Source organism: Bos mutus, chromosome 15 (assembly GCF_027580195.1).
Source record: "Bos mutus isolate GX-2022 chromosome 15, NWIPB_WYAK_1.1, whole genome shotgun sequence".
Lineage (NCBI taxonomy): Eukaryota > Metazoa > Chordata > Mammalia > Artiodactyla > Bovidae > Bos > Bos mutus.
Window position 1 is genome coordinate 72,626,740 of NC_091631.1, and position 25,633 is coordinate 72,652,372.

The 25,633-nt window shown below is 38.6% G+C and overlaps 1 protein-coding gene across 3 annotated transcripts in view; it reads right to left on the minus strand.

Moving 5' to 3' along the window:
* Positions 1 to 14,857, minus strand: part of TRPC6 (transient receptor potential cation channel subfamily C member 6) — a 162,695-nt gene extending 147,838 nt beyond the window's left edge. For 2 of the 3 annotated variants that reach the window (XM_070384316.1, XM_070384314.1), the window contains exon 1: positions 14,278 to 14,837. In XM_070384316.1, the coding sequence (XP_070240417.1) occupies positions 14,278 to 14,444 (167 nt within the window). In that variant the 5' untranslated portion in view covers positions 14,445 to 14,837. Of the gene's footprint in view, positions 1 to 14,277 lie in introns of all 3 variants that reach the window. The other variant, XM_070384315.1, reaches the window with a different exon arrangement.
* Between the last annotated feature and the right edge of the window lie 10,776 nt (positions 14,858 to 25,633).

Consider the following 25,633-nt stretch of genomic DNA (forward strand, 5'->3'; position numbering starts at 1 on the left):
TGTTTCATTTTATTTATTTGATATATAGAAGCCTTTCTCTGTAGCTTTATATTGTTCATTAATTCTGGAAAAAACAAAACCTAAGCCACCATTTTTCTAATTGTTTCCTCAACTACATTCCCTTTATTCTTTGCTTATGGTACTTTGAATATATATAAACTGTTCTTTCCAATTCTAGCCTCTATTATTTCTTAACCTGTCTCATATTTTACAATTCTTATCTTTCTGTATTGCATTTTGAGAAACTTTTTAGTATCTATCTCCCCAATTATCAATTCTCTTGCTAGCTGCTCTTAATCTTCCACAAAGAACTCTGGTCCATTGATACTTTTATTTCAATAGCTTTTGGTTTTTTTCTGAAAGCTCTACTGTTGTCATTTTTTTCAACATGCTTGCTCATTTTTGACAGCTTTCCTTTGTTTTTTCACTTTTGAGACTCTGTCTTTACACAGTTCAAAGTAATTTTGTGTGCTTATCTTTAATCTTTACATTGACATGCTTAAAAGTTTATATCTTGCTTGTTATTTCTGCTGACTCCTACTTCTGATGGCTGTTTTCTTGTGTAATTATTGTAAATTAAATATATAATCACATTTAAAGATTACCAATTTGTAGAGAACCCAGGGGACCAGGATTAACTAAGAATTTTCAGGTTCAAAGCTGAGTCTCCTGACCATAATGCTGACATTAGCACCTTATTATGGAATTCTGCCTTTAAAGAGAGTTCACTGTTCACTCAGAGAAGGCAATGGCACCCCACTCCAGTACTCTTGCCTGGAAAATCCCATGGACAGAGGACCCTGGTGGGCCACAGTCCATGGGGTCGCTAAGAGTTGGACACAACTGAGTGACTTCACTTTCACTTTTCACTTTTATGCACTGGAGAAGGAAAATGGCAACCCACTCCAGTGTCCTTGCCTGGAGAATCCCAGGGACGGGGGAGCCTGGTGGGCTGCCGTCTCTGGGGTCGCACAGAGTCGGACACGACTGAAGCGACTTAGCAGCAGCAGTAGCAGCAGCAGCGCTGTTCACTACTGCTCTGATAGAAATCTGTGACTTCTATCATGTGTGCGTTTGCATACAGGGTTGGATAAGATTTTCCTTACTTCCTATAAGCACAGAAATATAAACTACTATATTTCATGCAGAATCTAGTTGTTTTGTAACAGGATGATCACCAAGATTATTCTGCTGGAGGCAGAATTTCAAAAGAGTGTTTCAAAACTTGATAATATTCAGAAAAAGAAATCCAGTTAAATGATAATAAGCTTATATAACAGAATTTTCATCCTTTTAAGAAATTTCAACTCATAAAATCGTGGATGATTTAAGAAGGTCAAACTTCCCCCGTATTTTCTGAAAATAGATAATTCAGATCAAGAAGAAGGTCAACATTAAGATAAAAATAAAATTCAAACAAATTACATTCTCCTCTAATTCAAATATAAAATTATTGTGTTATGTTTTGATTTAAGAAACAGACTGGAAAAACAGACTAGTTTTTATCATGTACTTTCTCACAAAACAAGCTATTACTCTCCTGGCATCTTATCAAGCATATTTCCTATATTATCACTATTCTCCAAAACATATCAAGAATACACATTCTGTACAGCAGGTTATTTGATGAAACTTTGCTGAATTAAAATATACTATTTTTCAATTTATCTGATCATTGGATCTTAGGTAGAAAAATTAATTTCAATCTCATGTCATTGCATGGATGAATACACAGTAATGGTTTTCTTGATTGAAATTAGGTTTAGTTCCTAACTGCTTTTCATAGTGAATCTAAAGTAGCTGAAACAACAGGTTTGTAAAACAGACTATGATTTGAATCAACCAGGGAAATTAAAAAAAAAAAATTAATCCTAGGCCATATCCACACCCCCCTACAAGAAATATTGCAGAGACATTACTTTGCCACCAAAGGTCTGTCTAGTTAAAGCTATGATTTTTCCAGTAGTCATATATGGATGTGAGGGTTGGACTATAAAGAAAGCTGAGCCCCAAAGAATTGATGCTTTATGAACTGTGGTGTTGGAGAAGACTCTTGAGAGTCCCTTGGACTGCGTGGAGATCCAACCAGTATATCCTAAAGGAAATCAGTCCTGAATATTCATTGGAAAGACTGATGCTGAAACTAAAACTTTGGCCACTTGATGTGAAGAACTGACTCATTTGAAAAGACCCTGATGCTGGGAAAGATTGAAGGGAGGAGAAGGAGATGACAGAGGATGAGATGGTTGGATGGCATCACTGACTCAATGGACATGAGTTTGATAAAACTCTGGGAGTTGGTGATGGACAGGGACGCCTGGTGTGCTGCAGTCCATCGGGTCACAGAGTCAGACACGACTGAGCAACTGAACTGAATTGAGTCTAATATATAGCCAGATTATTAAACCACTGATAAAAACATTTTTTCATCCCCATCATCTGATGCATGTTTAGACAAAAGGCTGCTGACATTTTTTCTGTGTTCACATCAGTCAGTGTGCAACACTATTCTGTTGAGGGTATATCAGACTTTTACATGTAGGAAAGAGAAGTTGTCTAAGGAAGTTGCCTAAGTCTGAGTTAGGTTGCAATATAATTTGAGAATAACCAATCAAATTTCAAGAAGACATATTGCCATGAAACTCAACTAAATGACATTGTAAGTTTTGCCCAGGCACAATGTGATTCAAATAGCTGCATTATAATTAACATGTAATTTTTAGATCATTTTATTTAACCATTGTTTCCTCACTTTCTCAATAGTAAGCTGGATTTTTTTTTTTCATTTATGTGTTTAAAACTTTCCTGAATGTAATGAATTTTGGTCTTTGGAAGTTCAGTTTTCATAAACTTTTTCAACTTAAACAAATAGAAACTCAAGTGCCTTTCCTCTTGCCATTACAGTAAAAACAAAAAAGATTAATCCCCATGAGTTGTCTATCAACATAATGCAAAATAATTGCGTTATATTCATATTTTCTTGTTTGTAGGATTATTTAAAAATATTTAACAAGCACAATGTTAGGGATCAAATAAAATATATATCACAAAACTCTTAGAATTCATTAAATGACTGAAGCTGCAAGAATAAAAGACTCTAATATCGTAGTATTCTTTAAAAGACTAAGAGGAAAACATGGTACCCTAAAAGCAAAGTCTCACAAAACTGTATGATGCCCAGAAAAAGAATTTTAGTGGTAAGGCCAATCAACTGGAATCAATTTGTATAAAGAAGACTTTGCATTCATTCACCCACCAAATATTTACTGAGTCCCTGCCAAATGCTAGTCAGCATTTACAGACTGTATCCCTGCCCTCATAGAGCTCCCATTCCAGTGGGGGAAGAAGTTCAGAGAGTGAAGGTGAAAAGCGAACAAGCAAACAAACCAAACAGTCAAATATGAGTTCAAACACAAGCTCAGATTTTTAAGAGCTATAAATTCATAGACACGTTACTTAACCTTTCTGAACTCGTCTCCTCATTTACAAGTAGAAATAACACTACCTATCACACAAGTTTGCTGTTAGGATCAAACAAGATTGGTATGGTCTTACCTGTGTTTCAAAGTCAGGTAGAGGTTAAAATTCAAAACTCTCAAATTCTATACAGATAATAAAGCATATTGTCTGCCTTGTAATCTTTCCTACCTCACCTGCTTTCATTTACCCCAACTCTAGCACACCAAAAACCAAATTTCACTGATTCTAGGACATATATTTCTCCCACTTCAACTTCTCTGGAATAGAACATGTTACCATATAGCCTTCTTGAAATTGCTGCTAGTCAAATATCAGTTATTACCATGATAGTTTTCCATTGCCAGTATCTGTGTAAGAATTAAAAGAAATGGCTCCAAAATTGCAAAATGGATGACAGTGGCTTGAAAATAAATCTTGGAAACAATAGATAAGCATACCTCTCAAGCCTGAGAAACTAATACGTGTATGTATGTGCATGTGTGTATCGGGGAGGATGGATCATACATGGGAAATGGTTGTGAATCACATTTGTTCAGCAACATTCAGGAACTGTTAAGTCAAAATAGTCTAGCTCTATATAATTACAAAGTCACTGCTGAGAATGACTGCAGCCATGAAATTAAAAGACACTTGGCTCCTTAGAAGAAAAGCTATGATAAATCTAGACAGTGTATTAAAAAGCAAATATATCATTTTGCTGACCAAGGTCCATATAGTCAAAGCTATGGTTTTTCCAGTAGTCATGTACAGATGTGAGAATTGGACAATAAAGAAGGCTGAGTGCTGAAGAATATAGATGCTTTCGAACTGTGGTGCTGGAGAAGACTCGAGAGTTTCTTGGACAGCAAGGATTTCAAACCAGCTCATCCTGAAGGAAATCAACCCTGAATATTCACTAGAAAGGACTGATGATGAAGCTGAAGCTCTAATACTCTGGCCACCTGATGCAAAGAGCCAATTCATTGGTAAAGGCCCCGTTGCTGGGAAAGATTGAGAGCAGGAGAAGGGGATGACAGAGAATGAGATGGTTAGACAGCATCACCGACTCAATGGATATGAATGCGAGCAAATTGCAGGAGACAGTGAAGGACAGGGAAACCTGGCATGCTGCAGTCCATGGGGTTGCAGAGTTAGACACAACTTAGGGACTGAACACACATAACTGCAAAGTCAGCTTAACTGCCTAGAAACAAAAGCTTTGGTTTCTTTGGATTCTTTAAAGAAATGCTGCATCACCAATTGGTTTTGGGAACAGAGGATAAGACTGTGTGGAGAAACATAGATATTGAAAATTCTGAGTTGAAAATGGCTCAGGAAAGTTCATCTCTTAATGTTAAGAAGCTTTATTAGAACTTTAACTAAATTCATTTTGTTTAGACTTTCTTTTTTCATATGTGCATAAGAGTTATATATGACCCAAACCTATACCTTGATCTTGTTTAGTCACTAAGTCACATCTGACTCTTTGCAACCCCAGGGACTATAGCCTACCAGGCTCTTCTGTCCTTGGGATTTCCCAGGCAAGAATACTGGAGTGAGTTGCAATTTCCTTCTCCAGGATATCTTCCTGACCCAGGGATTGAACTTGCATCTCCTGCTCTGAAGGTGGATTCATTACTACTGAGCCACCAGGAAAGCCCATAATTAAATATAAAGATATAGTTCAATAGTTATCATATAAAAATCTAAGGTATAATGTAATTGATATCATCTTTTCTTGCTTTTCAAAGGCATATAAAACATCAGGATAGGTTAAAATTGATAGAATCTTGGACTCTATGAAATATGATATCCAGAGTTCTCTAATATGGAACTTGACCCATTAAAGGAGCTTAATAAACATTCACTGAAAAAAATGAATACATTATTCAAGAAAGAATACTGTGTCTGGCCCTGAATGCTCCTCCAAGAAAAGGGGTCCTGCAGAAAACATTTTCCCGGGGAGAGGAGAGGATTCTTACATTGTTCAGGAATCAGCTGTTCATAGCAACCACAGCCATCCTTCAACCTGTTCAATTCAAAATTCTGTTTCAAAAAGGTTAACATAGATAAAACTTATTTGTATTATTACCCTAACAGTTTAACTGCCTAAAAGAAACCTTAAAGGAGTTTAGAAATTACATCATTTCCAATTCTTATTTTAACTTTCAAGATAATTTTCTTAGTAATTCCCACGAAGAGAACGCTTCCCAGTTTTGTGCAAGGGTTTTGTGCTGACCCACCCATGTCAGGGCAAAATGCTATTTATGCTACAAGCAGTTTCTGCAACCGAAACATGGAATCTATCTTGAAAAGGCAATCAATCTTAACATAGCTATTCATGCTGTAATTGATTTCTGGCAATATATACTTTCAGATGAATACCATGTAAAATGCTTTAAAAATTATGCAAATCCTGCAACGAAATAAATCCACAGTATCACACTACCCTCTGAGTCAGGTCAGTTTTTCTGATACAACCTGTTTTATAGCACAGAAGCAATTTATCCACTTGATAGAATTCAAGACCAAAAGAAAGTTTCATCTTTTGTAACCTTTAAAGTGTCATAATCAGCTTGTGGACCACTGGTAAAATTAGTAATTTACAGATTATCTAGCTTTGATGCATTATTAATCTTCCTTTGGTGACAAAGATTGGCAGTTATTTAAAACCTAGTTTCACTGTTTGTCTAGATAAGTGATAAAAAAAGAATCTTCTGTTCTTTCCTTTCTTTCTGTCAACTACTGGCTGTGTAATCCTTGGCAAGTTACCCTCTCATTGCTGTGGTTGCTTTTTTTTTTTCTTTCTTATCAGTAAAGTATCAGTGAAACAGTGATTATAAAAGTGCATACCTCACAGATTTGCTAGCAGTATTAAAGGCTATAAAGCACTTAGAGGAGGCCCTAGCACACAGAAACCCCTAATAAATCTAGCTGCTATTGTTATTATTATGCGACATAATCACATAAGGTCAAAGATGAATGAATAAACAGATTAATGAATTAGTGGAATATAAAGCTTGACCTTCATAGGTGATTAAGATTTCAACAGAGAGAAGAGGTAGAAGTGAAACATACTTATTCCTGCTATTCATAACCTTTCTTCCTGTCTTCTCTTGCCAGAGTATAACTTAGATAAAAGGAGCACAGGTCAGGAATCTTGGTTCAGTGCATCAGAGCTAACCTGTGGCTTCTCAAGTGCCTATCAAAGAAGAGATGAGGAGTGATGAGTGTGCACTCCCAGAGCACACCCACAACACAGCCAGCTGTGCTGGGTGCAGGCATGATTATACAGGATGCTGAGAGGAGACTCTGCAACCAGCCAGCCCTTCCTCCACGAGCTCCAGCCTGCACTATCTAAAATGCATTTGGTTATTATCCACTTGACAACAACTTGCCAGCTATGTAACTTTCTAAACATTGTCTAACATCTCTAAACTTCAGCATGGGTCATCTACAAAATGGACATTAAAAATAGCCAAGTAGTTGCCTTGAACAGCAAATTACATTTGTATGACAATTAGAAAAGGATCTGCTACAGAGTAGGTATTCAAAAAATGGTAGTCCCTCAAAATATATGTAAATACTTTACAGATTACTCCTCTACAGAAACAGCCACTCGCCTGGGCCTGTAAATAACTAACTCTAGTCAACACCATTGCTCCTCTTTGGGGCTGAGAACAATTAGGTTGCAACTACCTGTGTTGTTTGGGTATCATTGTTTCATTGTAACAGCATGTATCATTTCTATACCCTGCTCCAAATGGACATTCTGTAAGAAATGTGATTCAGTCCATTCCAACTGCTTAAGGATCTTCAACAGCATACCAAGTTTTAGATACACAAGTTTAACTGAAATTTGGCATACAGATGAGCACTTCTCCATGTACTAAAACCCAGCAGATGACTCCTAAACAAAGAGCAATCACAAATGGTAATTTTACCCAACTGGATCCAATTATGTTTAGCATTTTTTTATGACAGAGGCAGGAAACGAAGAATGGGCTCAAGAAAATGTTTTCCTTTTATGATTTACTCTCTAAGAGGCAAAGATGAATGCCTTATGAAGTTAGAAATTATGCAAGGTCTTCCTAGAGGTAAACATTCTGTTACAGAACAAGTGTGTGCATTTCAGCACATCCTGCAATAACGCCACAGGTCACAGTGCTGAGACCCTAATAACATTTCATGACAATAAACTGTTATCAGCAGATGTTGATTACTTCAATCCAGGGAGATTTAGAAACAAAATATCTGGTTTCTGTCATGCAGAACATAATCCTGCAAAGTGGTCAACTGAAAGAGATCCACCATTAATCCAAATGGCAGCTAGAGGAGATGTTGATTGCTAAATGAAGAAGAGGAAGCAGAGCCAAAGGTGATTTTCACACTTGCTTTGCAGCTTCCAAACTGCAAACCCTTAACCAAGGTCCAGGTTTTTGCTTTATGGTTATGGATACTATTTTTTTTTCCAAAGGACATAATAGATACTAAGATTCTCTGAATCTTATGTTTGTGATATCATAAGAAATCATGATATCACACATACTTCCTTTGATGGATTTTATATTTCTTTTGATAACTGTGTTTTTATAAGGAAATGAGACCCTTGATTTTATTTGGAAATCCCTTTTACAGCTGCTGGGTGGTTGTGTTCTCAAGAAAATGCCCCTATGGGTCCAAGAGTGAAGTCATACCTGTTGGGGTAAGTGGTGGGGTCTCTGTTTAAAGGATTAGACATACCTAAGGTCAATGATCCAGGAAAGAAGGAAGGAGAAACTAGAAAAACAAATGGGAGTTTGAAAGGCATATCTTAAGTGAGTGGTATTCCTTTATCCATCTGGGCTAAGACTGACTATTAAGAGCTAGATTGTTTGGGGATGGTCTTTGTGAGGTAGAGTGGGGGAGAATACTCTCTGCCAACTGGATGAAGCTTGGTGTTAGGGAGGAGTCAGTCCTTAAGAAGCTTCACAAATGAGGGGAAAGACAGTCACAGCCAGCTGGGAGTTTATCTCTGTATGTTAATTCTCTTTTGTTATCCCTAAACATTTGATAAGTGAGTAAACTCCAGGAGTTGGTGATGGACAGGGAGGCCCGGTGTGCTCGCAAAGAGTCAGACACGACTGAGAGACTGAACTGAACTGAACTGAACTGGACTGCTAATTCTGCTCACCTTACCTCAGGTGAGCAGAAGGAACCTGAAGGGAAGCGCCTGGGGCTAGAGCTAAAAGGAGAGCAGTGTTGTGGCAAGGTCATCAGTGACAGCTTCCCCAGAAGAGGGTGAATCTCCACAAAACAGCAGCTGGCATAGAAGATCTGGGTATCTCCTTCTAGGTGGACATTCACTCTTTTACCTTCCTTAAAGGACTCAGAAGCTATTTTACGAAAAGAGCCAGCATCACTTTATTCCTTATCAGAATAAATGCGGAGAAGAGTACCATGTCTCTGTTGAAGAATAAATTAATTTATACCTTCTCTTTGCTAGACACTCTGCTAAGTGTAAGGGATGAAGGACAGCCCCACCTCTGGAGGCATATGGTCTGGTGGAAACAGATATGTGAGCAAAGAAGTGTAGAAGAGTGAAATAGATGTTTGAATAACGTATTTATCAGACATGTGGAGGCAAAAATGATGGAGGTATAACAAGCATATAAAAATGTACTGTGATTCATAGTTTTGATGGATACTCTGAAAGAAAGTGAAAGTTCTCAGTCGTGTCCGACTCTTTGCCACCTCATGGACTACACAGTCCACAGAATTCTCCAGGCCAGAATACTGGAGTGAGTAGCTGTTCCCTTCTCCAGGGGATCATCCCAACCCAAGGATTGAACCCAATTCTCCCACATTTCAGGTGGATTCTTTACCAGCTAAGCCATCAGGAAAGCCCAAGAATACTGGACTCGGTAGACTATCCCTTCTCCAGTGGATCTTCCCAACACAGGAATCAAACTGGGATCTCTTGCATTGCAAACTTCTCTTGAAGCTTGACTGAAGGTATATCCACACCCTAACTTCAATCAAACTTCGAGAGAGTCATGTACTATACTCTGTCAACAATTAATGTCAGAAAAACATTTTATAGCCTGCAGCCTGAATTTTTCATTTCCTTATTAATACATAATTTTGATGGAGAAAAGAAGGCTACATGGGGGGATTCTATTTATCTGTGGTCTCTGATATTAAGTTACCTCTCTTAAATCAGGAGTTCATAGTCTGGGTCCTTGGGCTCATTAGACAGGTTTCGTCCAAAACCATCCTGAGGTCAATAACGATTTTAAAAGGTCTGTGATCCATTAAAACATTTCTTTAAAAGGTAATTTGTGTTTCATCATGTGAATTAAAGAATCTCTTTGGGTTTCTTCTGAGACCATGATTTAATGACCCTTGGAATCCCTTTTTGTCTGTATCCATGTTTAAACAAATCCTACCAGCAATGGAGCAGTGACTTTGTATTAAAAAAATTAAAAACTACATTAATAACTAGAGCGTAAAAACTGCTTTACATAAAAGAAAACCATAGTTCTCACAAGCTTCACATTGCATAACCTAGGTATCAAGATACAGTATGAGTACATTTCCATATTTTGAATTTTAAAACTTACTCATTCAAATCTCTCATATTTTGGTATATTTTTTAATGTTTCTTCTTTAGTGTTCTTCAATTTCAATATGATACATTTAAATAAGTTTATGTTTCTGCATCGCACTAATATTCTTGTACTTCATAAACATGAGAATGAATCACTTCAGAAAAATTATCACTTATTATCTATTCAAATACTGCCTCACCCTCATTCTCTATATTTTCTCCTTCTGGAGCTTTTGCCTGAATGTTTATATTCTCCACTTATTTATATCTCTGTATTCTAGGTATTACTATCAATTATACCATGGTTAGTCTTCACTTTTAAATCTTCCATTGAGGTTTTATTTCAAAATTGTCTTTTTCTTTTACAGGTTTTCTACTTGTGGTTTTTGTTTTTTTTAAATAACTTATTCTTTGTTTGGGCTTAATGTCTTCTTTTATACTGTCAAGGTTTTGTGTCCATGGAATTCTCCAGGCAAGAATACTGGAGTGGGGAGTCATTTCCTTCTCCAGAGGATCTTCCCAACCCAGGGATCAAACCTGGGTCCCTTACATTGCAGGCAGATGCTTTACCGTCTAAAGCACCAGGGAAGCACTCAAAACTATACACATATTCATTTTATATATTCTCTTTTATGCTGCAATATCATCTCAAGTTTTTAAGGATCCAGTACTGCTGTTAGGTCTCATGTTAATTTTCCCTCTCATGGCTTGTATCGTCTGCTAACTTTTGTTTAGTCGATTGCTTCCTTGTGTGTTTCATCATGTATTACAGCGATCATGTCTTTAGCAGGGCTTGCTGTTTTCTTGAAAATCCTTAGCAGTCTAGACTTCTGTACTTTCAGAATGGTTTTCTGTTTTACTTTTCTAGGAGCCTCAGGGGTATTTGTCAATTTGATGATTTCTAGGTCAGTTAGGTGGTATAAAAAGCAAAAGCAAAATAAAGTCACATGATGTGCAGGCCTGAAGAATAAAATTCTTAAGGGAAGATTTCTTTTCCTCTTAAAAGTTATTCTTTTAAGAGGAAAAGAAAGTTTCTTCTCACCGTACTGACAGCATATTATTCTAGCCTAACTTTTCACTAATATAGGGTCCTGGTTTTACGCGGGGGCTAGGGATGTCTATGGAGTCACACAGAGTTGGACACGACTGAAGTGACTTAGCAGCAGCAGCAGCAGCAGGGATGTCTCAATTCCAACTCTCTGCCTCATCTGGGGCCAAGGCCTTAGTTTCTCTCTACCTCAAATGCATATTAGACTCCAGCTTCCTGGTCACCCAAACCTCTAACCCCTGGGGCAACCACAGCATCAGTCCCCAGGATATCCTCTGGCTTTTAACTTCCTTGCTTTTGGCAAATAGTAATCACTTTTTTTTTTTTTCAAAATTGGGCAGCATGTTAAAATCCTTTTAATTATTTTATCCATTACTGCTAGGCGTTTGTAACCAAGAGTCTGTTTCAGAATATCTCAGTCTACTGTTTTGCCAGAGCTTTAGTTTACAGTTTGTAATCAATCAGTCATTTCCAAGCAGGAATTTTAGCTGAATTGTTTCAGATCTTGAGAATTTAGAAACACTTAACATGCTTTATGTACAGAATTCTTCTCCATGTTCAGAAGTGATGGACTAAAGACATATTTATCTTCAAAATGAAGGAATTCTGTGATATAACTTCTGGGATCCTCCCAGGACATGGACATTTCTTGCTAATCACCATTACAAACTGATTAAAATAGATTGAATTAATTTATTTTCAATTAGAAGTTGAAAAAAAGAATTTGAATCTTTTTCTTCTAAATACTAACTTCAAAATGTTACTTATTGCTCTTAAAGCCTGAGAATATGTAATTACTCTCAAACAAGATAGTTAGGCACAAATTTCAGTAGTAAAAGCCTCATAAATATATGTAAGAAAATCTTTCTACAAAAGTGAACTATGAAAAAGAATAGTTTTAGCAAGAGTCCATAGAACTTATCCCACAGAAATGACAATTTGCAAAAATCTGTTCTTACATGGGAAAATCTCAGTAATTTGAGATAATGGCAGAACCAAACCTAAAGTGTACTGGTTATTTCAACTTTCAAAAATAATATGCCTCCTACTCTAGGAAAATATATGAAATTGTTTAAATTATAAGTCAAAAGCATAGACAAGGGCTTATTTGTATCCTTTACCAGAAGGAAATGATTTTCCTTAATTCTTTCTCATAAATCACAGGTGTGAAGTGCTGATGTTTATTGGTGAAGATTTTTCAGTAACTTGATTATTCAAGAGGAAAAAAATAAAAACCTTGTAAGAGTAAACAGTGATGAAAAGTTACTATAGAACCTTTCGGAAATAATAGATTTGGACAAGACCAAAGTCTTATTTAGAAACATGGCTCACTCTTTAGTTTGCTATCATATGTTTGACCTGACAGAAGGTGTTCATTATGAATTGAAGCACATTAAAATATTTCTGTTGATCTCTCTGTTACCAATGCATTAAAAATGATCTGGGATTCCTTAATGCAGAAAAATACTTTTCCTCTAAATAGTAGATGATATAAAAACTAGATAAATCAACGAGGAAGGAAACCACATTTGAAGAAAGCATTAGGGTTATTTTTCAGGACAACTTGGAATTACTATTTTATTTCGTCTCTTTCACTACTAATATATATCCACAAGTTTTAAAAATCAATTTTCCCCACAAAGTAACAAGTGACTACAGAATGATTAAATGATAAAAAAAAAAAAATAGATGTTTGTCTATGGAACAGCATAACTTTTAAAAAGCAATATAGCTTTTATAAGTTACTTAACTTACAGGTAACATTACCAAACATAACCCTCAGACTTAAGGGTAAGCTCAAATCTAAGTCAATATAAAAAATCCATGTGTTTTAAACATACCCTCGAAGCAAACTTGCAAGTAGCTACATTCAGAGTATGCAGAATTGATTTACATTCTGTCTTTTCTTGAGATATATCTCCTTGCTACTCAAAGTGTGCTCCACGGACCAGCAGTCTCCTTATCTTCTCAGAGACTGTTGGAAATGCAGAAATTTTGGCTGCACCTAGACCCTACTGAATCAGAATCTGCATTTTAACAAGCTCCATAGGTAATTCATGTGGCCATTAAAGTTTGACAATTTCTGTAATAACAGACATAGTAATACTTTCTAATTTAACGTCAAGTTAAAGTATAAGATTTCTTTAAGGGAGGATGTTTTCAAACCGTACAGTACACAAATGAAGGGAAGGAGTTACAGGTTTTTTCTTTTTATCTAGGGGGAAAATTACATGCAGCATCTTCTGGGGGTCACTTCCTCCTGGGAAAAGGATCCACAGCAGACCTTGACGCTGCGCAGCCCTGAGCAGTGATCTGAAGGTGTCCCCATCGATCCTGCCCCCCTATTCTGCCTCCAGACACACACACACACACACACACACACACACACACACACACACCCCTCTAGAGCTGCTTAGAGAACTGCTACTGAGAACTGCTTTCCGTGGGAAACCCCATGCAGATGATGTGACGTGTCAAGAAACCAGACCCTATAGTCAACTAAAGAGGCTGGGAGACAGAAAGGCTCTCTGCCCGCCACACTTCTGGGCCCAGGCCTGCAGCGAGCGGGAGACTTCGCCCCGCTTCGCCCTCGGCCCGCCCCTGCCTCTCATCCTCTACCCGCCAAAAAAGAAACCCTGTAGACTTTTGAATAAGATCTCGTAGTTCCTCGGAGTCCACCCTCCACAGCCCTCTGGGGCTTCTCCCCTGCCGAGTCTCCTGGGCGCGCACCTGTAACAATTCCCTCCCGGGAGCCCTCGGTGAGAGGTGCGCGCGGCGGGGAGGTGAGCCTGGAGGCGGCATTTCTCCACCGCCTGCGAACTCGGCGGCCGGCCAGGGCCCGCGGGCCGGCGGGCGCCTCTTGAAGGGTGCCGGCGGGGCGCGTTCGGACGGCGGGGCGCGCGGGTCACCGAGCCCCCCGCGGGCAGGAGCGCCGAGCTGCGCCGGCGACCCTGAGAGTTCTCATCAACCCACAGCGGCGTGCCACAGGGGACGCAACTGTGAATCAGCCCGGGCCACGACTGTGACGAGGGAGCTCCTCGAGGACGCGGGGGAAACGGAGCGGACCGGCTGGGGCGGCGTCGGGACCCGGCGCCCCGCGCGCGCTCGCCGGGGCGCACTTGGCCCCGCGCGCTCGGCCCCCTCGGGCCCCTGGGGACCCGCCCGCGGCGCCAGCACTCACAGGCAGGGGTAGTAACCGTAGGCAGGCAGCGGGGGCTGCGCGTCGTCTCCCAGCTCCGAGTCCATGAGCAGGTAGTCTTGGCTCTCGTTGCGCCGCGCGCCAGCCCCGGCCACCACGGCGGGAGAGCCGCCCCTCCGGGGCCCGAACGCGGCCGGGCTCTGGTTCATGGCGGGGACGCCCGATTGACGGGCCGGGGTCCCGCTCGTGACGGAGCCGCCTCAGCAATTCCCGCGGGGACCCGGTGCTCAGGGGCCAGCGGCGGCCCGGCGCCCCCGGGGCGAGGCTGAGGCTGGGCGCGCAGACGCCCCGCGGGCTGAGATCCGCGCGCGGCTGCCCCGCGGGCCCGGGAAGCAGTCGCCACGTAGCGGGGCGCCAAGCAGACGGGGCGGGGGACCCTCGAGGAGGTGGCTGGGGCTCCCGGGCCGAGCGAGCCCAGGCGGGGCGGAGGGCGGCAGCGGAGCCTGAGAGCCGAGAGCCCGGGAGACCGCGCTGGAGTTACTATGTCAACCGAGACTCCAGCCCTCGGCTCCCGCCTTCTTCCCCCGCGCCCTCCGTCATGATCCCACCTTTAAAGGGATCAGAACGAGGTTCCAGAAAGCAGCCGAAGCCTATCGTGGAGCCACAACTTTCAGAGCCAAGAGGAACCTCAAGTAGGTGGAGCCACACACACTTTTTTTTTTTTTTTCTAGGCCCTAAGAGTGCTTATTTAGAAACCATCCAAATGAAGAACTTTCTAGGAAGCTTCTCTTAAGTAAGACTCAGAGAACCAAGAACTCAACTGTTTTAAAAGACAGGAGCCTCTCCTTGCTCCATACTGCCTTCATCTTAGGGCATTCTCTCTCCCCCTCCCTACCCCCGAAGTGATAACTCTTCACTTTATAATGAACAACATTCTATGTTCCCAGTGCCAGATGGTCCCAGTTCCTGAGCAAATCAACCAAAATAGGCCAGCATTTTTCGATAACACCAATAGAGGCCAACAACCTGCTTACTTCAGAGAAAAAACTTTTCTTCCATCATTGCAAATGCCAGAATTACTTCTCTGCCAGATGTTTCCCACATTTCAGAACTGTTTTTAATTTTAAGACTTAGTTTTAAATTCTGACTTAATCTCCGTACACGTGTGAAGTAAAACTACTCAACAAGGATGAATCACTAACTGTAGTAGTTCAAGCAATTGTCAGTTAAGAATCCATTCATTTATTCAACAAATATTTCATTGATCCCAGTTTCTAAGCAGCGTTTTAGGATTCAGAGGCAAACTAGCCAGCTAAGGCCCGCATCAGCCCTTGTAGAGATTTAATGGAAGAGAAGGAGACAGAGATTAAACAAGTAAATAGAAAAGGAATCAGAGACAAAGGTCACAATAAAAATAAGACAGGTTGATGTTATAATAACTGGAGACTGTCTATTTAATATTATTAGGTGGTTTAAAGAGGCCTTTCCAAGTAGGTGTTAGTTAAGTGGAGATCGACAGGGCAAGGAGTCAGATATGCACGATACTGGAAGCTTGGGGCTGGTGCGCTGGGACGACCCAGAGGGATGGTATGGGGAGGGAGGAGGGAGGAGGGTTTAGGATGGGGAACACATGTATACCTGTGGCGGATTCATTTCGTATTTGGCAAAACTAATACAATTTTGTAAAGTTTAAAAATAAAATAAAATTTAAAAAAAATTAAAAAAAAAAGATCAGAAACTGGTTGCAAAGAGATTGAAGACAGACAGTCAGAAATTCTGTTGTAAAGGTACTTTTGCATCCCATAAGTAGGTGGATGATAAAATGTATATTGGAAGTGTGAAAGCAGTGAACTTAATAGAAGAGAAAAGGTGTCACAAATTTAGAGCTTTTGCTTGGCCACCACACTAAGAACTAAAACTCAGAGAAGAAGGAACCATTGTATTCTTAGGGTCTGGTTCTGTATTTGTCACTGGTATGTGGAATGAATGAATGGATAGATGGATGGATGGATGAAGTACAGAAAAAATAAGAAAAGAGTCTTAACCACTAAAACATTTACCCTGAGAAACTAATTGCCATCATTCTGAAGTATATTATTCCTGATTAAGAATCTCTTTGGATTTCTCATCATGTGGAGCCATGGCTTAAAATTCTTACTATTGCCTAATAATTATGCATAGTGATAATGTTCACTGCTTCAAATTTGTTTGTGGCAATACTATCCGTAAGAACACTAGTTTTCATGCTTGAATAAATTAGTTAATAAATGTTTAATTAAATAGTGCCAAGATAATCTGTTTGAGAACATCAAGTATAGTAAACAATTTAAGGACTTCCCTGATGGTTGGATGGCATCACCGACTCAATGGACATGAGTTTGGGTAAACTCCAGGAGTTGGTGATGGACAGGGAGGCCTGGCATGCTGCAGTCCGTGGGGTCGCAAAGAGTGGAACATGACTGAGCGGCTGAGCTGAGCTGGTGGTTCAGTAGTGAAGAAACTGCCTTTCAATGCAGGAAATGGGGGTTTGACCCCTGGGCAGAGAGCTAGGATACCATATGCCACAGGGCAACTAAGCAAGTAGAGACCCCAACCACCACAACTACTAAGCCCGCACGCTCTAGAGCCTGTGTTCTATGCTACAAGAGAAGCTCAGACGCCCCAACTAGACAGAAACCCCCAGTGTCTCAAATGAAGTCACAGCATGGCAAAAAAAAAAAAAAAACATTAGTGGGGTGAGTAATCAAATGTTTTTGAACTGACTCAAATTCTGTGAGCTGAAGAAAAGTTAGAAACGACTGGTGGTGTTAGTTTAAGTGTTAGTCTTTAACTTAGAAAACAAAAATTGAGACAGAATTAATGGTGTTGTCATAGTTAGTTGAGCTGTTTGTGCCTTTTCTTATAACACTGTTTTTCATTCTCAGGTAGCAACCTTCACACTGAAAAAATTATTACAGTAAACTTATAATGTGATATAAATTTATCATTTTGCAAGATAAGACATGCTTTTCTCCGTTATTTGAAATGTAGTTAGTACCAGACCAAAAAAAATTCCGGGGCTGTTTTCACAGAAGGGAGAAGGTGATGGACAAAGGATTAGAGGATTCTGAAAGAGTTTAATGATCTGATGAAGTGGAAAGAGCATTTGACTGGAAGCCTGAAAGCCTTGTTCTAACCATTCCACTAACTGAAACTGTATAATTTCAAAAAGGATATCTAATTTCTCTCTGCCTCTTTCACTAACCAGTAAGCAGAGATATAATTACAAAGCACTCCTCAGTCTCTAACTTTCTGCATTTTATCCTTACCTACACAGTTATCTCCTCAGCCACCAGGTGGCTTAGAGGGTAAAATGTCTGCCTACAATGAGGGAGACCTGGGTTCAATCCCTGAGTCGGGAAGATCCCCTGGAGAAGGAAATGGCAACCCACTCCAGTACTCTTGCCTGGAAAATCCCATGGACGAAGGAGCCTGGGAGGCTGCAGTCCATGGGGCCACAAAGAGTTGGACACAACTCAGTGACTTCACTTTCACTTTTTGATGCAGTTATCTCTTCAGTTACATTAAAAAGAAGATGACCTCCCAACCAATTAATGTATATTTTTAATCAAGTGAGGCATTGTTGAGTAGTATATCTGGAGTAATGAAGAAAATTGGGGAATGAAGTTAAAGAAAAAAGTAAAAAATGGTTGGTTGAACCATTTCACAGAGCTTAAAACATTGCTATGCAATTTTATGTTGTATGTACGTCATATGTTTATGATATTAATAAAAAAGAACACCAAGTGGTAGGTCTGAGATGTGGAGATGAAGGCAGGCTGTGTGTCTGAATGGGCAAAGGGTGGGATGCCATTAAGAGAGGACTTTCACCTCATTATACATACATGCAGTTTGTTTGATTGATTGATTTTAATGCAACACAGTATTTTGAAAAATCAAGAAGAAGAGCTGCCCTCTAGAAGGTCTCAAACCAAGACCCCAAAGGGAAAGAAAATGATATTTCTAGTGGCATCAGGGACAAAAGGTTGAGAAAACCTTAGTAGATGCCTAATGACTCAAAAAGAAGGCATTGCATGGAAGACTTTAGGCAGTTGCTGTTTATCAGATGCTACTACTGATGAGAAGCCACTGGCACAAGAGCTTTTCTGGGAAATGCTTTGAGGTTAGTTGACCAACAGCTACAAATAATACTTTAGTCAGAAATTCATGTAGATAATTCAAAACGTGGAGACCCAGAGCCCTGTCTTCTCATGCACGTAGAATTTAGAGGGGAGAATCTACAGGGGAAAGAAACAAACAAACCAACAATAACCCTGGAAGCTTCAGAAGGCCTGATCTATGAACAAAGTCCTCTGTAAATTCTGGTTTGAGTGAAATAGTTGCAGGTGATACCAGATCTTCGAACCTCAGTTGCTTTATTTTTAAGTGAAAGGGCTGTAACAGTTATATTTAAATCTCTACTGCAGATATTAAAACTTTATTATATTAAATATTAAAAGCAGTAGAGTTAAAATGGTGGCTCAGTGGTAAAGGATCTGCCTGACAAGGCAGGAGATGCAGATTCGATCCCTGGGTCAAGAATATCCCCTAGAGGAGGAAATGGCAACCCACTCCAGCACTCCAGTATTCTTGCCTGGGAAATCCCATGCACAGAGGAGGCTGGCCGGCTACAGTCCATGGCATCACAACAGAGTCAAACACTAAACAGCTACAACAAAAAGTTAAAATAGTGACCTATTTTAATATTTTCTTTGAGCTTAACATAGCTATCTAAAATTCTAACATTATCATATGGGTATTTTGGAAGCACTTGTGATTACCATGATTTCACTTAGAACAAGTCATGTTTGACTAAATTAATCTCTTTTAATAGAATTATTAAAATAGTTTCAGTAAACTACTGGCCAAGGGCATTATATGACATTTATCAGTAAGATTGAACTATGTGGACTGAGGAGCAGATGTATGATTTGGAAGTAGTCAGAAGACTGTTGAGAAGATGCGTGGTCTATGGATCAGTGTCACTCAGGCTCAGTAAATGGGGACATGTCAAGAATGGATGGAGTTACTTGGTAACTAGTTAGTTTCCCATCACCGGACACATTCAAATGCAGCCTAGACCTCAAGTTTTGCTATAAAATGACCCAATATATTTGTGGAAAATTAAATGAACTCTAAGATCCTTTAAGAAAAGTCTGAAATTCAAAACTTATTGTCATCTCAGCCCATCACTGGACACATTCAAATGCAGCCTAGACCTCAAGTTTTGCTATAAAATGGCCCAATATATTTGTGGAAAATTAAATGAACTCTAAGATCCTTTAAGAAAAGTCTGAAATTCAAAACTTATTGTCATCTCAGTGGATCCAAAATGCACAACTGATAAAATTCCATCTTTTCTTGACGATTTTTTCTTTTTCATAAAGGCTTAGTAAACAGGTACATTCTTTAACATGGTGAAGAAGATCTACTTCAGACAAAACCAACATGGGGAAATACTGGACATGTTTATGTAAGTGTAAGGAATAAGACAAAGATATTACCATCATTACTATTAATTATTAGCTAAGAACTTTTATAATAAGTTAAATAAAACATGATAAATAAAGGAAGGAAATATTTAAAAAGGAACATAAATCTATTCGTTTACAGATGGTATACTTGTCTACCATAAAAATTTCAAGATCTTTAGCTGAAAATTATTAGAACTACAGAGTAAGAAATATGTTTGGAACAATGTTATGTGAACAATGTTATGTTATAAAGGTAAGCATAGAAACTTCAGTAGCTTTCCTATATACTAGCAATAGCCAGTCAAAATATAATAAAAGCTTTACCAAGCATAAAATAAATTGAAATAAATTTAACCAAGCACTGTAAGACCTATGTAAAGAAAATTGTAAAAGTTTACTAAGACCTAATTTTAAGATGAGTCAAAGGCCTAACTCAAATTATACAATGAATTTTATTGAGAGTATGATGAAACTGATATTAAAATTTACAGATCGAGTGGAATGTAATATTTTCAATATTGTCTTTCCCTCTAAGGACAGGTTTTTCTCTACTATTTATTTTTTTCCAAGAATAGATGTGAAAAAAGTAAGAAAATTCATTTTAAAAAAGGAATGAAAGGATATTTCTCTATTAAACATTGAATAAGTTTTGATTATTTGTTCACAACAAATAGATTCATATTAACAAAATAGAAGCATTCAAAGAATATAAGAGAAAGTTTAGTGAAATACTTCAATATATTAAAGATTTTATGATATGATAAAGAATACATCTTAATTCAAGAGGGGAAATGAAGAAATGTTGAATAAATGGAACTGGATGAGAGATTTCTGTCTCCACCTTTGTCAAAATTAATGGAAGGCATTAAAAAGTTGAATGTAATTTTAAATCTCTAAATCCTATTAGAGAAAGATAGGAGTGAAATTTATTTACAATATGTAATCTTCAAGTGGAGAATGCCAGCCTAAGAATTCACCAACAGTTGAAACAAACAAACAAGCAAAATTTAAATTTAGAGAATCTACTAATAAAAGCAAAAATATATAAATGTTAATACATATAACTCAGATGCCACAGATGCCACTCACCTGAATTGCTGGGAGTCTTCAAAGAGGCAGCAGCTTAAAGGTTGAGCTCTATTGTGGACTTATAGTTCCTTTGACAGATAAATTTCTGAAAATTAAAAAATTTATTTCCATTTGATTTCAGTAAGTTTCATGTACCAGTGGTTATATCCATTCTTTTCTAGTCACATTTCTTGGATTTGCCACATTTCATTACATCTTCACCCCCGTGACTCTCCTATTCCCTCACTGTCTTTTATAAATGCAGACACCTCGCACAGATCAGGGTGCAGTGGGAGCCCCACACTCTCAGCCATTTCCTTCTCTTGAAAGGATTTACTCTGTGCCACCTAAGTCCATCAGGATTTTAACAGTGAGCCTCATGGCCACAACTTTGACTTGATCCTTAACGTGAGACTGAGAGGTATAGATCTTTGGGGGCTCAAATAATTTCTCAATTTTATAGTTTTACTGTTTGGGGATGAAAATCAACAACAGCCTCTTTAACTCTGATGTGCATGCGTGCGTGCCTGTTAATTTGCTTAAATTGTGTCTGACTCTTTATGATTCTATGGACTATAACCCACCAGGCTCCACTGTCCATGGGATTCTCCAGGCAAGAATACTGGAGTGGGTTGCCATGCCCTCCTCCAGGGGATCTTCCCGATCCAGAGATTGAACCCAGATCTGCATTGCAGGTGGATTCTTTACTGTCTGAGCCACCAGGGAAACCTTTAACTGTACAGGTCTCTGAATTTCAGGACTCTATTCTTTTTCAATTTTTCTCACAAACTTTCCAATACTGTTCAGAGATCATCTCTTTCTTGTCAAATTGCCAAATATAGCCAATAGTAACCAACATTTGCTATGAACATTCATTTTTTCAATTCTTCTTTATGATTAGCACCTCATTAGGTACACTGTCCTCCAAGTAGTTGGAGGTGACAGTTTTTGACATTTTTTCCTACCACATAACACCAGTAATATGAACTGCCCTCTTTCCAGGAGTTGATAACAAATTATTTGTCTACCATCACTTGGCATCTGAGGAAATGTTACATATTTCAGTTTAGTTTGTGTGTTCTTTTGTTTACAGAATCGCTCCACTTCTAATTACTAATTTTGGTGACGGAGATAAGGAAGGTCATTCTATTAGAAGAGATCCCCAAGAGGGCATGACGCCCAATTGATCCTCAAACTGAACCTGGGCTTTCCTGTCCTTGGAATGTGTGAAAGCACCTACACTTAGACCTGTTTCAAGGACACAGCCATGAGATCATATGTGTTCTTGAGATCACCTGGACTGTATATGTGACTGAGCTCAGTCAAGTTCTCTCTGTAAATGTTTGAAATGCTTGCAGGTGGATGCAAAGATCTACTCATCTTGCAGTCCCCCCAAGACCAGCACTTACCAATTGAGTGGTGTGAGCATTCTTCAGTCTCCTTGCCTTCTGTGTAGGGGGAGCTCCGGGACCAGCCCGCTGATCCAGGGTATCTAAGAACAAAGATATTCAGGAGAGACGGCGAGGCGAAGATCAGGAAACAACTGCTTAATTAAATGTTAATTAAGGATAACTTAGCCTAAGGTCTAACGTGATTAATATCAAAGGTTAATACTTATTTCTTCTATATATTCATTAATGTGTGTAAGGGCAGGGGATGTGGAGACGTAGCAACAAACATTGGCTCAACAAATGAAAAACCCTTCACCAACACAATTTCTAATTAGCCCACTATACTTATAGTTTTCTAACTTCTCTAAAGAACCTGTTTTTAGAGGGTTTAAAGCATCTCGTGCCTCTCACTGTTGGGAGTCTGTGAGCAATCACATGTGGCCGGATGAGCCTGTCAGGCAGGCTAGAGAACCTTCAGAGGAGTTTGTAGGTTAAAACACTCTTGTCACACCCAAGAGTTTTTATTGACTGGAGCTCTAGGTTAACTCCTTCTCCGAAAGAGGTGGTGGGGGACAGCCCCCCGTAAAGTCAGAGATGTAGGTAAGAGCACAAAGTAGTAAAGTAGGCAGGCTCTGGTTATGGGGGTAGACGCTCGAGGATTTCCAGGGGGACTCCTGAGGCTCGATCCCGCCTTTGCGTATGTCGAGCCTCCTTCCTCATGACCTTTGCCATGGGCGGAGTACCTCACTCTGGCCCCCAACAATACAATTCTCTTGTATAACCTCCAGAACTTAATCTAATTTTGCAAATTGCTCCAAGAAGTCTTTTTTGGCAATTTTGTTTGTTTGGTTCAGGGCCCCATCCAGGTTCATGCACTTCATTCACATGCCATCTCTTTGGTCTCCTCTGATCTGAAACAGTTTCTCTGAGTGTCTTCACCATGATATTGGTGTTTTGAAGGTACAGGCCAATTATTTTGTGAAATGTCTCCCAATTTCAGTTCATCTGACACCGCTTTATCCTTAGATTGAAGTAATACATTTTGGGTAGGAATACTATAAAAATGATATGCTCTCCTCAGTGAAGCTCATCAAGAAACATACAATGTCATTTTGTCCATCATTTGTATTGTTAACCTTGATTACTTGGTTAAGATGGTACTCTGATGGCTTCTACTGTGAAGTTATTATTTTCCCATTGTAATTAGTAATTTTTAGGGTGGTATATCGGATCTACAAAAATAAATACCTTGTTCTTTACCAAATTTTACGCATCCTAGTTTTAGCATCCACTGATGATTCTCGTCTGATTTAACTATCATTATGACTACCATAATAGCCATAAGAAATAGTGATATTTCTAATATCATTCTTTCATATTCATTTGTTGGCATTCTACTGTAAGAAAGAGGCTTTCTTTCCTTGCCATTCATTCATTCATTTTCTGTATGTATTTTATTCTAAGTGTTGTAATCTATTATTGTCATTATTTTAATACTCAAATGGTCCTTTGTTAAGCCCTTTTTATTGGGCCTCTTGACAATTATTCCATGTGTTTACAGAGAGACTGTCAATTTTTCTTTAAAAATAGATGCATAGTACTCCAGTATGTAAATCAGAGATTGATAAATTATGACCCACTGGCTTAATCTGATCCTACCATTTATCTGTTTTTGTAAATAAAGTTTTATTGACACACAGCCATGAACATTTGCTTATACATTGTTTATGACTGTTATAACCACAGAGGTAAGTAGCTGAAGCAGAGACAGTATGAGCCAAAAATTACTATCTGGCTCTTTAAAAAAAATTGGCTATCACTTGGTGAAATTCATTAAAAATTTGTTCAAATAATTTCCAGTGTATTGATATTAAGATGCATCCAATATTTTAAATTATTAATGATGCTATAATTAATAGCTTTATATGTAAGTGTTTTCATATTATTAGAGATACATCTTTAGAGTAAATTCCTAGAAGCAGGATCAAAAGCAAATGCAGAGTTTCTTGAATTTGAAAAACAAAATTTAGGCAATTATATGTTTAAATACTTTTTTCTGTCCCATCTTCTCCTCTCCTTGTATGCATAGTTCAAGGGCCAGCCAAAGACTTAGCCAGAGTTCACTCACAAAATTTGAAAATTACTCTACTCTGACTTTATTTCAGGACTCTCTCCAGACTTCCCAGCAGCTGAAATTGCCTGGACTTCTGTTCTTTGTTCTATAGTCTATACACACTATGGATATTGGAGTTTTACCCACCCTACTTGGTGACTGTTTTGGCCTGTTCTCACATAAAAGCTGTACAAGGGGAAAACTTGCTGTGTGTGAGCCTCTTCTTTCAAGTCTTCACACTCCTCAAAAAATCCTGAGTAAGTTATTCATGATTCTTAAGTAACTTTGTCTATTTTTTTTATTTTGTCTGTAATTAATAGTTATTACATATGGTAGGTTTGAGTCTGAAAGGAATTTACAGTATGGAAGTAGGCACATCATAGATAAACTGCTGAAAACCAAAGGCAAGGAGACAATCTTGAAAGAAGCTGGGGGCAAACAACACATTATACACAGGGGACCAGCAATTCAGTTAAGGTAGTAACTTCTCTCTAAGGGCCAGAAGACAGCAATACAGCTTTGTTAAATCTTATCAAATCTGGGTTTTAAGTCATAGTTAGATTGTGTGGGTGTAGAGAAAATTACCCTTTCTAGTAATTGCATGACTTTATATCATTTTGAAATTTATTCTTGTGTGTGGTATGGGATATGGACTTACTTTTATCTTCTTCCACATGGCTATCCACTTACCCCAGCACCACTGAGTAAAAACTTAATTTGTGTCCCAGTAATTTTAGATACCATCTTTATCGTATATTAAATTTTCATGTGTACTTGGGTCTATATCCAGACTTGCTATCCTATTCCATAATGTTTGTTTATTCAGATGTGAGTTCCAAACTATTTTAACTACAGAGGATTAATAATATATTTTAACATATTGTAAGATTAGTCCCTTCTCTTAGCTTTTCTTTTCTATGTTTTCCTAGCTATTCTTGTATGCTTATTTTTCCATATGAACTTTGGTATCAACTTTTCTAACTCCAGAAAAAAATATTCGTTGGTATTTTTATTGGGATCACATTACAATTATAAATTAAGCAAACTGACATCTTTATGGCTCTCAGTTATATCCAAATACAAGGGATGCTTTTTTTCTTTGCTCATATCTATTTTTGTGTCTTGTAGATAACTTTTACACATTTCTTTCTAAGCACATTCCCACATTTAAAAAGTTTATCAACCTATTTTAAATACTGATTATCTTCCATTATATTGTCTAAACAGTTATTTTTGCTTATGTGAAATCAACTGATTTCTAGGTTAATCTTATATCCTGATACTTTACTGGGTTCTTTTATTTTTTTCAGTTT